General features: G+C 43.2%; 1 protein-coding gene across 2 annotated transcripts in view; it reads left to right on the top strand.

Annotated features, from left to right (window-relative positions):
* Nucleotides 1-3897: 3897 nt before the first annotated feature.
* Nucleotides 3898-16906, top strand: part of Gramd2b (GRAM domain containing 2B) — a 90221-nt gene continuing 77212 nt past the window's right edge. For both annotated transcript variants that reach the window (XM_042674673.1, XM_042674670.1), the window contains exon 1: nt 3898-4053. In XM_042674673.1, the coding sequence (XP_042530607.1) occupies nt 3929-4053 (125 nt within the window). In that variant the 5' untranslated portion in view covers nt 3898-3928. The remainder of the gene's footprint in view (nt 4054-16906) is intronic.

Here is a 16906-nt window from a genome sequence, read left to right as displayed (position 1 = left end):
ATCACAAAGACAAGAGAGACCACAGTAACGTTGGCAGGAGGAAACCTGGGCTTGTGGCGTAGGCCGCTGCCTAGCAATCGACGGCCATTAATCAGAAAAACAGAGCAGTCAGAATTCACATTTCCTTTTAGTGGCCATGTGTATCACAGCCTTTTTCCCATTTGAACGTAAAGTGTAACCATAACGACTATTTCAGGCTCACCATGGCAGTTTCTATCAAGAAGGAAATCCAGCTGGGGTGTAGTTCAGGGATGGAGTGTTTTACTAGCAGGTGTTCCAAGGCAAGCACCAGCTGAATATAGTCCTTATACAGCTGTAGGATGGCTCCTTCTACTGGCAGTTAAATTCGGCTGCCCTGTTGGCCACCAGTGTCTCACACCACTAGTCTTGACTGCACAGGAGACTGCAATGTGAGGATCACCGTTCAAGCCCAGGCAGGAAAGTCCATGAGAATTTTATCTCCAATTAACCAGGCTCAAGTGGTAGAGTGCCAGTCTTAAGCAAAGAATCTACGAGACAACCCTCGGGCCCTGAGTTTAAGCCCCAGTATCAGCACAAAAATTAATTAATTAATAAAAATTGGAAACTGGGAGAGAGCAAGGGAAGGGTGATATGATTCAGAAAGAAATGTACTCATTCCCTGACTAGTGTAACTGTAACTCCTCGGTACGTCATCTCTACAATAACAATACCTTTTTCTTAAAACATGGCTGCCCTTGGAGAAGGCATAAACCATTTTCTACCACCCTCTGTGGCTTCCCTATTTGCTCCATAGTTTTACTTCCTTCCCAGCTCCTGAAAGCATTCACATTTATGACTTCCACTCTAGATTCACAGCAAATCTTGTCTTAGGCACAATTGCTTATGATGAGGACTTCACATTTCACATGAGTTCAGCCAAGACTTTTGAACTACTTCAGAACTTCCCATAGGCCAGAATGTTGCTGCCTGGGAAAATAAAATAAAATACATCTCCAGGTAACTACAGTGATGGTCTAACTCATCTCCTGCTTTCACAGTGTCATCAATGTGATCATCACACTAATCCTCCATTATTTCAGTTTTATTTTCTACAGGATAAAGTGGGAAATAGCCACAGCAGCCCTTGATGTTCATTGTAATTTAGCTTCCATGTGAACATTTAACCCTAGTTCCCCACTTCACCAACACAAACTGGCACATACACACTGGGCATGCCCACTTACCTTCTTATGAGCCTGTCCCCTTTCCTTCTGCCTTTCCAGTGTGCCCTCAGGGAAAGTCAATCCAAACACTTTTTCCATGAGACTTTCCTAAGTCATTTTGATCTCAGATGATCTTGTCTCCTTTTTGTTTCATTTCATTGTGTGTGTGTGTGTACGTGCGCATGTACACCCACCAGTCCTGGGGCTTGAACTCAGGGCTTGTGCATAATATGTAATTGTGTAATGAACAAAGTCCATCAAAAACCACAGTCTCACTTTTAGCAATAGCAAATTATAAATGTCTTGTTTCTTCATATACAAAAAGGTAGTTTCACCAAGGCTTACATGACATGTTATAGATGATAATATCCTAGTTGAGATGATAAATAGACTCAAAAGATACTAAGAGCTAGAAAGAATCAAGAAATACAAGCCTGATTTACTACCTTCCTAATTCCTTTATTTTTAGTTAACTCTTCAATTGTGCACCTAAAATGTTGGAACAAGGACTCATTTCTAAACTTTGTCTTTCCATCAGCCACTGCACCGACCACAGAGTCTTGCCGATAAGCATGTGTGTTAATTGAATGTGCACTAAAGGAGCTTACTAAGTGAGAACTATGCTTGGAGACTGGTTTCTGACCCTGGAATCCCCTGCAGCTCTAAGTTGCTCCAGGTATCTCTAAGATAAGCATTGCTCAGGTTAAAACTTAAACCTTCATGAGAGTCATATACTACACTTCATCGGGTAGGAACATCAGTGCTGATTAGAATGTTTTGTTTACAAGGAATAGAAGCTACTGAACGGTTTGCTGCTATTATATCCAGTGTAGAGACTGGTGTGATTTAACCCTGCAGTATAACTTTGCTAATGCAATGCCTTTCCAACATGTCTTCCTTGACAATGCCAGACCAGAGATAAGGGGACAAAAGAGAACAATAGAAGGATGGATTCAACCACATACTAGTGGCCCACACCTAAAATCCCAGCCACGCAGGAGGCTGAAATCTGAGGAACAAGGCTTGAGGCCAGCCTTAGCAGACAAATCCAAGAAACTCATATCTCCAATTAGCTAGCAACAAAGCCTGGACTGAAGGCATGGTTTGAGTGGTAGAGCACCAGCCACAATTGAAAAAACTGAGGAAGAGTTTGAAGTCCTGACCTCCAGCCCTAGTGCCTTCCCAGAAGAAAAGCTGAGTGTAGGAGAGAACCTAGATGTGGAGCCCGAGCAGAATAGCAACATGAAGACATCACGATGTGCATCACCATGAGGGCCTAGGATTTAGGGCATTCCATGCTGAACGCTGCAAACATCCCAGGCAAACCAGAATAAGCTGATCGCCTTATTAGGCATCAGGAAAATCCTCCTGGAAGACATTTTTGTATCATTTCAAAAGCATGCTAGACCACACCACCCACAAACTTGTCCTTGAACAGTTGGACAGAGCAAAGTGCTCCTAAGGCCAAAGCTAAAGGTTTGAAGGTTTTTGATTTCCCAGGTAACTTCGTATTATTTGCTCTTTTTTTGGGGGGGGGGGGTTGAAGTATTTAAAAAATTACTCATGTTTACCCTTTCGTATTCCACTCTGCTTTTTTTAAATTAATTTGTATGCATTGATAGTCATACAAGGACATTTGGCTGTGATATGTCCATACACACACACACACACACGCGCACACACACACACACACACACACACACACACACACACACAGAGATACTATGCCTGGATCAAATCAACACTATTGTTTCCTCTGCTTGTTATCATCTTAATGGATATCATTATTCCGTTTTCATACACGCATATAAAGTACTTCAGTCACAGTCCCTACTCTTTTGTCCCCCCTTCTCCTGCTGGCTCCTTACCTCCACAAACGTCCCCTAACTTGTCAGGTAACTGTTCTCTTCCACAGTGACAGCCTATGCGCTTCTCTTAATGCACTGGCTAATCACTAAGACAACAAGAAGGGCGCTCATGGCTCTGTTGAACAAGTCTTTTCCTACTACTGAAAGGATTGGCGAGAGGCCCCTGATACTTCCTGGCCTTAAACATTAAGTGGTTGAAGCTTAATACACAAATGAACTCATGTCCTGTCTTTTGTCCTGTCTTTTCTAGGGCTACACACCAATTATATGTGGCGTAGTGTCCTGCTTAGTTGCATCCTAAGCTTGTGACACAGACTCAGCAGCTGTCAAATACAGCAGTGTGGGTTCAAACTCTCTGCAACTAGACGTTGCAGCCTAACACCAGCCCGTGCACGCTCACAGTACAGCCTGACACCAGTCTCCACACTCATAGAGGGCTGGCGATGCCGGTGCATGGCAGGTGCGAGCTCATCCTCCATCCTCCTCCTGCCTTCCAGCCTCAGGAGTTTAGGCCAAGCATCTTGTTTTCAGTGACCACATGCCTCTGGCCTCCAGTCCCCTGTATTTTGCTTGTTTAACTTTCCATAGGTGTTTTGCCGAAATCCACAGTGGGTGGGGGTTCACACTAGTAAACTAAGAGCTAGATTTCTCTACCAGAGCAAATGTCAGTAGGATGGAAACCACCTGTGTCATACTAATCAGTTACTCATTAACTTGAAAAACACAAATAGCTTTGGCTAGATTAGAAATCAGGCGAGGCTCTTCCTGCAATGCAGGAACGGTCTGCATTGAAACACCAGATTCTCCACTTTCTCTGGGAGCTTGGGAAATAAGCCTTCGAGCTGATTTCTTGCCTAAGTGGTGGACACGTATACAATGGTGAAGAAAAGATTGTCTTCTGGTGATACCGTGTTCAGGTTTGAGATTCCTGGCAGCCTGCAGAAGACAGGAGTGGAGGCTCCGCACAGCTCCACCGACAGCCCCAGCTCCGTGTTCCTCAGGTGAGTGTAGGTGGCCTTGGCTGCCCAGCGGTGGTGCTCGGTGCTCCTTAGAGAGCTTAGCTCCCTGGGGTAGCAATTAGCCTGGGGAAAGGGAAGACACAGGCCAGGAAGCCTGCCCAGTGCTTCTGACGGAGTACAAAAGGAAGAGCTAGGATCCCAGCAAACACAACTATTGCCAGCTCTCGCTTCTCTTTTTTGTGTTTCTTTTGGCTACTGAGCAGTGTCAGGGAAGCCAGGTAATTTAACTAGGCCTCCCCTGGTACCTCCAACTACCTGGATGGTTATTAAACTCTTCCTATGAAGTAATAGTTATTAAGCTACTAAGACGTTTGCCTTTCTAAATTACATATGAAAATAGCATTGGCTTTTCCTTGGTACAACGATTTCCTGGAGAAAGATGTACATAGCAGATTTGACCTGATTCTGAACACAGACTTTTAGGCTGTAAATACTAATATCCACATCAATAGCACTAAGAGAGTGGAATTGTTACCAGAACTAATCATGCTCATGCAGGGGAGTGGCCAAACCACTGTCACCGGAACTGGACCACATGATTCTCCAAGCAGGAAGTCTCCAAAAGGGACAAGCCCTCCACCTAACCCTTGGGTACCAAGTTAGTCATGTTGTCCTAAAAATAAAAATAAAAACTTAAGACACACTGAGGCAGAGACCAAAACTGCTTACTCACTTTCTATCTTTCCTTTGATCACCAGTGCAATGAACGCTGTAACATACAAAGTGTTTATAGTTAAGAAGTAGATTGGGAGTTTGACATTAATGTGCCCTGGGGTGATTGCTCCCCTCCCCCTGCTTTGGACACCTGGTATGCTTTGTCATTCTCGCTGTAAAACTGTCTTATTACTGGGCCAGTGATTTCCAAGGTCAGGCTATTTACTCAATTTTGGGACCCAATGATATGAGTGCCCAAGCATCCCTCTAAGCTAAGAATTGCGTTTAGTCTAAAGGACAGTGTCTAGTCCTCAGATAATTTTCTGTGCCCAGAAGACCCATTTTCCATTGTTTTGGTTGATTTTCTATTTCTTGGGTACTTTGCCATTTCTTCTTCCAGGCTGCCACTTTCTCTGACCTGTCCCCAAGGCATGCTAATCATTTGGGCAAGGCCAGAGGGAAAAAGATGCTCTTTCTCCTTTTTTGTTTCTCTTTCTACAAAGTGTTGCAGCTTACTGCTGAGTTGTAATGTATAAAGCAAGGAAAATAATGCCTTGTGCTTTTAATCAAGGTATTTATTATTACAACGTTAATCTCGGGGTTCCTGGCCCCCTCTTTCCCAGGCCTCCATTTCCTTCATCTGTCCTGTCTCACAAGCAGATATTCTAAATGAGAATTCTCTAGAAATTTGTAAGATGTAATCCAGTAGAAGTGGAAACAAAATATTAGAAGTAGCTCATCCAAACCTTCGTGTAATTTTCATGTGACTTCCTAAATGAAAAAAATAAATAAAGGAATAATCTCCACACACAGCTTTATTTTTAGATAGTGCCCTATTGAGAAAGTCAAGAATTAAACATGACCATTTGTCTTATTCATTAATTATTTAAAATCACTCACACAGAAAACACTCTAAATTATGGCTTTTAAAAATTAAATTAAAAACAAAGAAGTCCCATTTTGTTCCATGGCATTCATATATCAGTAGGTCAGGTTATGAAATAAAGTTAAATAGTATTACAAAGCAAAGATCCATTCAGGATCCATTTTCACAGTAGCTTGATTTAGCTATAAATTATTTTATTTGCTTGTAGTTGTTCGGGCAAGAGTATAACTTCGATGGTCAAAATGTAAAACTCTTGCATTTTTTCCATATTTTACTAGCTTCAAGTATCTCTCAAAACACTGTGTCTACTCACCTTGTTTTCAAGTAGATTCATGCCAACTCCCCTTTGGAATTTAACCTCTAACCAGAAAAAATAATTAAATTAAAATTCATCAGCAAGCAAATCCATATTTGAAAGTGTAACTTAAATAAGCATAAATAAATGTGGTTTTCATAATGATTAATAGAATAAAATAAAATAAAAACTTGTATTAATCTAAATGCAATCCTCTTTCAGAAGGAATCTGAATATTCAGCCCTGAATATGCAACATTAAATTTCTATCTTTAACAGTATTAATGCTCCTTTTAAATGTATATCAGGGCTCACTTGAAAATACTTAGCATACTTGAAACAGTATAGACATTTCATCTAACTGAAAGATCTATTTATGTTTTGGGTGTAAAACCCTCATATATAATTTGCAGAAGCCTTCAGGCACACATTGGTTAACTTTTTAGATAAAATAATAACAACACTAATAATAATGTGAAGTAGCTGGGCACCTGTGACCTTATACCTGTAATCCTAGCTGCTTAGGAGGCTGAGATCTGAGGATTGCATTCAAAGCCAACCTAGGAAGGAAAGCTCCTGAGACTCAATGAACAACCCAAAACAGGCCAGAAATGGAACTGTGAGCTATGGCTCAAGTGGTAGAGTGCTAGCCTTGAGCAAAAAAAAAAATTCTCAAAAAAAAAAGGAAGGAAGGGAGGGAGGGAGGAGAGAGAGAGAGAGAGAGAGAGAGAGAGAGAGAGAGAGAGAGAGAGAGAAAGTAAGCTCTCCCTTATCAATAATAGTATTCATATGACTTCTTGAAATCCCAGTTTTTTTGCCATGAACTGGAACTAATAAGCTATGTACTTTAAACAGAGTCAGAGAGAATTTGTGCAATAGTTTAATGCATGCATTCAACTGAGTAGAAGTTTATTAAGTGTCGCAGGGCTAGGCTACTGGGCAGGTTGAAAGGTCCAGTCTCAAGCAAGGTAAGCAGAGTTCTTACTTCCTGGAGATGACTAGTTTCCTATCAGAGGCAGGTAGAAAATGCAAATGAATGTAGACATACATACACACACACATAATTCAAAGATTAATGTTTGTTATAGGAAACAAGTAAAAGCTGAGAAGGAGAATAAGAGAGGAAAACTAATTTACATGGAATGGTAAGGAAAGGGCACCCTGAAGAGGTGAAATTGGGAGGAATTAGGTAATGGAAAGAGCTGGGAAGGAGCATGTCCTTCCAGGCTGAGTTGGAAGAAGATCTTGAGTCTGGGGAAGCTGTGGAGCATGGCACCTGGAAAAGTCAGAAGCGAGGAGACCGTGAGGGCTAGCATTCTATTCCAAGTGTGCCAGGAGCCATGGAGGGCTTGTGGTGGTATGCGCTCATTTCAGACAAGCACTCAGGTCTCCCTGTGGGTTCTGAACAGTTATTTGTTCATCCAAGCAAAGCTACACCTACTCATAACTCCCGGTGTATCTATGCATCAGCAGCTCTAAGATTCACACCTAGAGAAGCCTTGGTTCATTATAGATTATGGATGTGACCGACTCTCCCAACAACGTCCAGATCTTTGTCATTTACCACCCACACTTATCCTGCTGCCCCATGACCTGTGAACTGTCTGACTCTCATTGTTTTCCAGTCTGGAAGGTGTGAAATGACATCTTGGTATAGCTTTCATGTGAATTACTTGTACTAGTAAGAGGGGCATTGTTTCAACATCCGGGCTTGAACCTGGATCCCGGGTAATGTCCCTTAGCTTTTTTGCTCAAGGGTGATACGCTACCACTGAAGTCATAGCTCTGCTTGCAGCTTTTAGGTGGCTAATTGTAGATACGAGTCTTATAAACTTTCATGCCTGAGCTGGCTTCCATCCTTGTTGCTCAGATCTCAGCCTCCTAAGCAACTAGGATTATAGGTTTGAGCCACCAGCAGCCTGGCTCACTGTCCTTTTCTTGACAGTATTTGAAATACTTTGTCATGTGATATTTGTGTTAGTTATATGTGTTAGAAAATGTATTTCAAGCATTCGAATTTGCCATATTCAAGACGTTATTTTTAATTAACTGATCATTTTCTTTGTAACTCATTTAAGAAACCTCTCTCTACCCTGATATGATAAGAATATTTAAATGTATTCTCTTTTGAAATGTGCTTTTCTTTCACATCAAGGCCCTTTCTGGAAGGATCTTTGCTCTGTTGTAAACTAGGGTATGAATTCATAATCTGTACAGCAGTCCAAAATTCAAAGTTCATGAGAAGCATCATTCGCTAAAATAAGCATTACATTAGACAGCCTCATAAAAAAATACAAATAAATGGTTATGCCTTTATTTATAGTTGGTTGGGAAAGGCTTTGGTGAATTAATAGTTACATATATTAGTCATTCAGAAAATAGAAAAATCAAGAATTTCTATTGGACTAAGTCACTTCTGGCAACTTAATATGCAAAGTAGCCATTAGTCAAAGGTGAAAGTTCCTCAGTGGAATTAATATGCAGAATGGAGTACCATGAGCTTTGGGGCATGTGATGGCAGCTGAACAGGGCAAAGATGATGATGCAGAGCTAAGTCTGGATGTAGGAGAATAAACCAGGCTGTGCCTGCTAACCTCTGAACTCTATAGTTTTGGGGCTACTCCAGACTGCCACCTCTGATGAGCAATGACCAATCTCCAATTTGACTCCAGTGGAGTCCAAGGCAGCCCTGCAAGCCTCCTCTTGCGGCTCCAATGGAGCTATTGATACTCTTTGCTCTTCTAGCTGTGGGAATATACAGAATGTGTGCCTTTTAAGCCTTGGATTCTTCCCTACCAAGAACTTGCTTTCTTCTCTTACTACTGGGCAAAGGACAGGAGACTCTGTTAATCTGAAGAACAAGAACATGGCAGACATAGTTATCATGACTCATTGTCAGCTCTTACTCACTGGAGCTGTTGGGACAAGAGTAATGCTTAGGTGTACTGCTTAAAAATGCTTAGTAATGCTTAGAATCAGGCTGATTATAGAGAAATGCAAAAGCTCCTGCTCCTTTCTGTATTCACGGGGATGAGTTGGTAACAGTCAAAGAAATCAAGTCTATGTGAAGGCAGTAGATAACAGCATTCATTTCTTGGGTGTAAGGCAGACATTTCTGTGAACGAGTAAAGTCAGTATTAGTACCTGTGTCCTGTCTCTCAGGAAGAAGAATGAAAGGCAGGCTAATTCAGAAGGCAAACAGAAGGACATGCACCTGGGCATAGTGACCCGGAAATATAAGTGCAGAACAATAGGACTAGGCCTCTTGGTTGGGGGAGTTAATATTTTCCAAGCAGGGATGGATACAGCTCCTCAGCAGGTGTTTCCTCTGGGAAGAAAGGAGCTATCCCGTCTCTCCCAACTCCACTGGACCTTCTTCATACTCCACTTATACAAAGCACATACCAGTTTCTCGATTTTCATGCTCTGTGTAGTTGCCAGGCTTCTAAATATGCCATAGGACCCTTCCTCCCCTTGCCTGCCCCAAGATTCCTATTTATCTTTCATGACCCACCTCCTGAAAGATGCCATCTTGAGGGATGGCTCTGTGGCCCCATTCCCGCCCTCCAGTCTTTCCATTGTTGTTGGCATGGTATCTTAAGCTAGCCACTTAGCAGAATGTAGTGTTTGCGGGTATATTTTTACCTATATTTTTAGCCTAGGAAGGCTAACTTTCTACCTTCACTCGCCACCACCTCCCCCAGGCCCTGGGAAGGTTCCTAACAAGACATTCACATAGCCATACATTTGTATGAAATATACATGCAATAGCTCCATTGAAATTATGATTGCTCTTCCTCTCCACGGCAGTTTTCCCTCTGCCACATTTCCCATCTGGTCCAGGGTAGCCAATGGCGTTTTTGGCATCCTGACCTAGGGGATGTTGTGTGGAGATGTATTTAGCTGGCAGTCTGGAGAACACGTTTCTGTGATTTGCCTCCACTTTTGTGTACGCGGAAGTTTTTGCCGGCCATCTGGCATAGGCATTGCATCCAGAAATAGTGCTACCACTTACTAAGCCATTCACCCTGCTTAGTAGTAGCACAGAGGTGCAGGACCACACATAACATCGTCGTATGAGCCTACCCTGCAGGTGCTGGGCACCAGAATTATATGGGTAGTGGAAGAGAAACAAGGCTTGAAATGTGTGGGACTAGAAGCTAGGCTCTGGGAAATTCTTCCAGTTACACCTGGAAATTGGTTAGTTGGACTTTGCTATTGTTATTGCTTAGAGAAAACAGAAGTTACCTTCTGCCGAGACTGTATCATCAGTCATGCAGCTGATAAAATTATAAGTAATCAATCGTATACTTCTTCTTTTTTGATAGTAATTGCACACAATAAGATCTAGCCAATTCCTGTGCTTCAGAGGAATAAACCCCAAATAACACTTAGATGAGAGCCATTACATCTCCATGTCACTCATGGGTGAGCTTGGCATTACCAAAAATAGGGGTGAATTTGAAAAAAAATCTGTCTTATGTATTAAGAAGTAAGGAGTTTATGTGTGTGTGTGTGTGTGTGTGTGTGTGTGTGTGTGTGTGTGTGTGTGTGTGTGTGTCAGCACTGAGGCTTTTCACTGAAGGCTGACCCACACCTCCAATTTCAGCTTTTTGGTAGCTAATTGGAGATAAGTCTCACAGATTTACCTGCCTGGGCTGTCTTTGAACCCTGATCCTTGGATCTCAGCTTCCTGAGTAGCTAGGATCACAAGTATGAGCCAGTGGTGCCCAGATTTCAGTTCTTTTTTGTTTTTTTAAGAAAAAAAAACTAGCTAGACACCTGTGGCTCACCTGTGGTTCCTAGCCCCTCAGAAGGCTGAGACCTGGGGATTGTGGTTCAAAGCCAGCCCAGGTAAGAAAGTCCAGGAGATTCTTTTTCTTTTTCTTTTTCTTTTTTTTTTTGGGGGGGGGGGGTCTGGTCGTGGGGCCTGAACTCTGGGCCTGGGCGCTGTCCCTCAGCTCTTCAGCTCAAGGCTAGCACTCTACCACTTGAGCCACAGCGCCACTTCTGGCTTTTTTCTTTTTTGCTTATATGGTGCTGAGGAATCGAACCCAGGGCCTCATGCATGCAAGGCAAGTGCTCTACCACTGAGCCACCTTCCCAGCCCCTCCAGGAGATTCTTATTTCAATTAACCACCAAAAAACCAGAAGTGAAGATATGGCTCAAGTGGTAGAGCCCTTGCCTTGAGCAAAAAAGCTCAGGGACAGGGTCCAGACCCTGAGTTCAAGCCTCAGGACTGAAAAAAGAAAAGAGAGGGAGGGAAAAAAAACCCAAAATAATCTATTCTCTAAACTGAAAATACTAAAGCTTGATGCCATGTGACCAATTCAATGAGGATTACTTAAGATTATGGAAATAAATCATAATATGTCAAGCAAATAATTTATTTGAGTGTTGCAATACTTTTGTAGACTTAGGATATGTATGTAATTTGTCAATGTTATTAAGAATTTCATTTCTAGCCAGATGTTGGTGGCTCAGGCCTGTCAGTCAGGCTCCTCAGGAGGCTGAGATTTGAGGATTGCAGTTTGAAGCCAGCCCAGGCAAAAATGTCTGGGAGACTCTTATCTCCAATAAACTAGTCAGAAAAAGCTAAAAAGGGGTGCTGTGGCTCAAGTGGTAGAGCTCTAGCCTTGAGCAAAAGAAGCTCAGGGACAGCGCCCAAGCCCAGAGTTCCAGGCGCAGCAAAAATAATTATTATTATTAAATGAAATTTTAAACCCATATCAAAGTCTTTTTTGGTGATGCATTCCATCACTTCCATTGTTTTGTTCGTCATATTTATTCGCTGGGGGGGGGGGGGGGAGGTGGCTAAGGCCTGTAATCCTAGCTATTCAGGAGGGGAGATCTGATGATGGTGGTTTGAAGCCAGCCAAGGCAAGAAAGTATGGGATGCTCTTATCTCCAAGTAACCAAGGTTTTTTCTAAGTGGATTTATAGCTCAAGTAGTAGAGCACCAGCCTTGGGCAAGCAAATCGAAGGGACACCTCTGTATCTCACCTTTAAATTAACAATAAAAAGGAGAAGGAAATAAATCTAAGGGACAGCACCCTGGCTCTGAGTTCAAGCGCACACACGCGCGTGCACACACACACACAAATACACACACACAGAATCGTTTTGTCTTGACAGATTGAAAAACTCAAATCTAGTTCATTTGCTTGCTTTCATCATGTCAATTTGTTTATTATTTCTTTAGCCTGTGTGTGTAACAGATCAGAGCCAGGCAGGTATAAGGGAGCTGAGCGCTCCAGGAATTGCTTCCTATGGGACTTGATGGGGAGCTGGCGTGAAAATGCTTGAGGCCGGACGCCCTGCCAGGAAGGATGTGAGTGCCCATTGGCTGCTTGTATATAACCCAGCAGTGAAAACAGCCGCCCTCCTCTCCACACACAGGGGGCTTCTGCACAGGGACATGGTTTTGTACTGCCCTCACAGACCAATGGGGTGTCGGTATGACATTTCCACACATACCCACAATGTATCGCCTCTGCTCATCCCACATCCCACTCCTCCTTCTTAAAACAATGTCCACGGGTTTCCTATTGCTATTTTCATACATTAAACTGTGCAGATCATGCTCACCCTCTTTCCCTCTCTTAGCCCTCCCCTCCCCCACTGGTGCCCTCTCCTAGCCTAGCCTGTTTGCCCAGGGGCATGTGTGTGTGTGTGTGTGTTTGTGTGTGTATGCGCCAGTAATGGGGCTTGAACTCAGGGCCAGAGTTCTGTCCCTGAGTTTCTTTGCTCAAGGCTGTAGAGCTCTACTCACTTCCAGCTTTTGGGTGGTTGATTGGAGATGAGAGTCTCACGGGCTTTCCTGCCTGGGCTAGCTTGGAACCATGATCTGTGTATCTCAGCCTGCTAGGATTTCAGGCCCACAGGGAATTTTATTTTTATTTTATTTATGTATTTCGTGTTTGTCTGTTGTGGGGTTTGAACTCAAGGCCTGGGGGCTCTCCCTGAGCTTTTCACTCAAGGCTAGTGCTCTACCAGTTTGAGCCTCAGCACCACTTCTGTCTTCCTGGTAGTTAATTAGAGATAGAAGACCCATTGTAACAATGAGATGTACAAGACACTATGTAGACAACAAACTTTACAACTTGGAGGAGAGGGGGGAGGTGGGGAGGTAGGGAGGGAAGGATGGTAGGGGAAAAACAAAGGAGGAAGTAACAATGCCTGATAGGAAATGTACTCATTACCTTACTCATGTAACTGTAACCCCTCTGTACACTATTTTTACAATAAAAAAACAAAAAAATTTAAATCATCTCACAGACTTTTCTTCCTGGGATGGCCTTGAACAACAATCCTCACATCTCAGCCTTCTGAGTTACTAAGATTACAGGTGTGAGCCAATGGTAGGTACCCAACTAGAGATTTTTATTTTTAATAGACGTGATCTTACAAATCTTATGGCTGTTCGCTACAGGTGATAGAGTACAGTTGTGCTCTATATTGCTTAAGTGAGGAAAACAAGTAACAGATAAAGGAAAGAAGTTTTCCGTTGTGGCTGTATTACTAAATTAAGCCAACAAAATTAGTTCCAGGAGTGAACATACAACTAGAAGCATGACTTCTCCAACTTCATTGATAAGTTTTTTTCACCTGGCTTGGTTTCAAATTATTTAGCCTATTTCCAAAACTCAGATCTCTCTTCCAATGTTATTCAGTTCCATCTCTTTATCCCACGTGGGGTGTTTCTAGAGCCCTGGAGAGGATGTTGGCCCCAGAAATAGACATAATATTGTTTGGAGGAACAAGATCATGGAGAGTTCTAATCCTGCACTGACTCATCATATGATTCTGTGAGTTTCTAGTGAAGTGTACAGATGCTCCTCAGCTCAGCATGGAGTTCCTTCCTTATTAACCCAATGGAAGTTGAAAGCACTGTACATTGAAGCGTATTTAGTTCACCTAAACCTATGGGCCATTATCGCTTAGGCACACGTGTGCATCATATGTCAATGGTTTCCTCTCATGGTGATGCAACCAAATGCAGCTACAGCTCTCAGCCATTGCCTGGCGTTAAAGCAGATTATGCCACCTGCCAAAGCCTTGGAAAAACTAAAGATTTAAAATACAAATGATGATACATCTGGAAAAAAATCAAAAATCAAAATATGTGTCCAGGACCCTCTCTAGCTATAAAAGACAGTGGTATTTGCTGTAAGTGCTTTTGATGAGGGACCAAAGTATGACAGGTGCTTTCATTTAATAAGTGTGGAGTATCCTCTCTCATCTGTGCAAGGAGCTTCTGCCTAAAGAGGCCTCCCTGGTGTATGGCTAGTTTTGTCACTTAAGAGCTGTGCCTAGCCAGGTGCCAATGGCTCACACCAGTAATAGCTACCCAGGAGGTAGATCTAGAAAGGACCATGGTTCAAAGCCAGCCTGGGTAAGCAAGTCCATGACACTCTTATCTCCAATTAACCTCCAAAAAGCCAGAAAAGGAGCTGTGGCTCAAGTGGTATGGTGCTGCTTCAAGCAAAAAAGTTCAGTGACAGTGCATAGACCCTGCGTTCAAGCCCCAGGACAAACACACACGCACACACACACACACACACACACACACACACACACACACACACACACCAAGAGCTATGCCTTTCTCCAACTGTTGAATGGCATTATCACAAGGTAAGCATTAAATGAATAGAAGTACTAAATGGTATAATACATGAATACACAGCACTCAGCACATGTTCTAATGGCAGCTGTTATTTCAAGGCAGTAGGGTGATGAGTCCACAGAGGAATGGCATCTTTATTTGTCACTTAGAGTTTCTAGAAGCTAGAAATACACCCTTTCTGCTCTAGCCTGGCACCTACAAGAGACTTTTGTTGGGTAGCTAAATGGCCAAAGACAGAGATCCTGCATCCGGGGCATTAGTCTTTGATGCTGATTCTCTGTCTCTGTCTCTCTCTCTCTCTCTCTCTCTTTCTCTCTCTCTCTCTCTCTCACACACACACACACACACACACACACACACGTCAGAAGTCAGATAACGTGCATACGCTTTGAAAATTCAGCTATTTCCTAACTCTCTAAACTATAACTTTCTACAACATGCTTCCTGTTCATCCTATGGTATGATGCTTCTATCTAGAAATAACATGGATATTTCAAATTCTTAGAGCAACAGAACAAACCTTGCCTAATATGGAAAAACTGCTGGTTGCCAGGATGCTCTTGGAGAAGAAGAAACCTTCTATATTTTTTCCTCCCAGCAGCCTCACAGGGCAAGACAATAGACCTCACTTCAAACACAAGTCTGTGCAGAGAAGGAAGAAGTTCAGAAGCAGGAATGGTGAAGTGGCCCAAGTGTGTTCATTTATCTCACAGTGACCCTGGAGCTTCAAGGAGGATGCTCAGACCCTGCTCGGCTTAGGTGGTGCAATCTTTTCCTCTTCCTTGTGCTCCGGGAAGTCCAGACTCAGGGGTGCATGCTAACTCAGGGTCGCTGCACGTTCCTCTTTGTCTACAGCACTTTGATAGAGCACGTTTTGTGCTGATGTCACTGCCTTCAGAAATCCTCCAGACGTCAGTCTCCCTTTCTTTGTGTGCACACCATGATTCTTGTCTAGTTCCAGCCTGGCGTTCATCGGGCATTAAGTTACACTTGTGATGGGTGTCTTTCCTTTTCACGGGCTGTCTTTTCGTTCTACCCCATCACTCAGTGCGGTTCCCGGCACCAAACAGATAATGATAAACATTAGATAGAGGAGTAAATGTGGAGAGGGTGGGGGATGAATGAGCAGTTCCCCCGGGACACCGCTCGCTGGGGTTGCTGCTGACCTCACCCAGCATTATACCGGAGCACACCAGCTATTAATTTGCCCAGTCCAGGAGGGCGCAGCTAATGGCCAAGTCAGATGATGCTCCAGACCTTCTGATCCTAGTACAGGCCTGGTCATCACTCCAGTTGGAGTTATTCTTAGATCAGATCCAGTATTTGACTCTCTGTGGTTTCAAATGGTTTATCTTTGCAATTGGGGGTTGCAGGGGTGGGAGGAGGCGGGGAGGGGGCAGGGGCTTACACAAGGAAGGGGCTACCAGGAGCAATAAAGGCTGACATTTCTATTTCTAGAAATTTCAATATCATTTAATGTCACATTGAACTAAAGTCTAAAAGTGAATTTAGTGTAAAATTGAGCTAAATGGCATGTGAAAGAAATAGGCATTTCCTCCAATAAGACATCATTTTTTAATTTAATAAATAATCCCTCACATGCCACACACTTTGAAGTCTTCTCACCTTTGTTCTTGTTTTCTTCACCTGGGGTAATAGCTACCTCAAACAGTATTCAACTAACAAGTCTTCATAGTGTAGTAAGGCCCTAGAGATCCAGCAGTGAATAAAGTAAGTACAGTCTGAGTTATTCGCTTTCTGAGACAGTCTTGCAATATAGCCCCAGCTGACTCTTGAACTCAAATGTATGATCCTCTTGCCTCAGCATGCCAAGTGCTGAGATTCATACATACAAGTCCACTCCTGGCTCGTCTAGGTTTTTATAGTCCAACGATGGCATTAAAGAAGGGTTCTGAGGGCTCCTTAGGGAACAGAACACAGGGTGGATGGAATGCAAGGGGAGGCAGCCCAGCCCCTAAAGCCATAGAGCAGTCCCCAGGGAAATGAAGCAGGGGAGATCTGAACCTTAGGGAATGGGTGCAGCTGGAAGAGAAGAGGAAGACACATTCTACCTGAATGCATGAGCCTTTGCCCGCTCTCCCGCCCCCTGTCTGTGGAAGAGAAGAAGCCCTTCCGTTCTGAACAAGAGGGGGGCCAGAGGACATGAAGTAGAGCCTGGACACATTTTCCTCCAAGAGGAAAAGGAAGCCAAAGGCTTAAGTTTGTCCCAACTCTAGAAATGGTATCACCCAGCTTTCCTTCCAGAGACCCTATCCAGCTAGTGTAGAAAGTAAGTTAGCAGTCTCTCTCTCTCTCTGTTTCTTTCTCTTTCTCTGTCTCTCTCTGTCTCTCTCTGTCTTTGTCTCTCTCT

Source organism: Dipodomys spectabilis, unplaced genomic scaffold (assembly GCF_019054845.1).
Source record: "Dipodomys spectabilis isolate Male_0828 unplaced genomic scaffold, ASM1905484v1 ptg000019l, whole genome shotgun sequence".
In the NCBI taxonomy this organism is placed as follows: domain Eukaryota; kingdom Metazoa; phylum Chordata; class Mammalia; order Rodentia; family Heteromyidae; genus Dipodomys; species Dipodomys spectabilis.
Note: the sequence above shows the minus strand (reverse complement) of the source record. Positions and strands in the feature narration are given on the sequence as shown.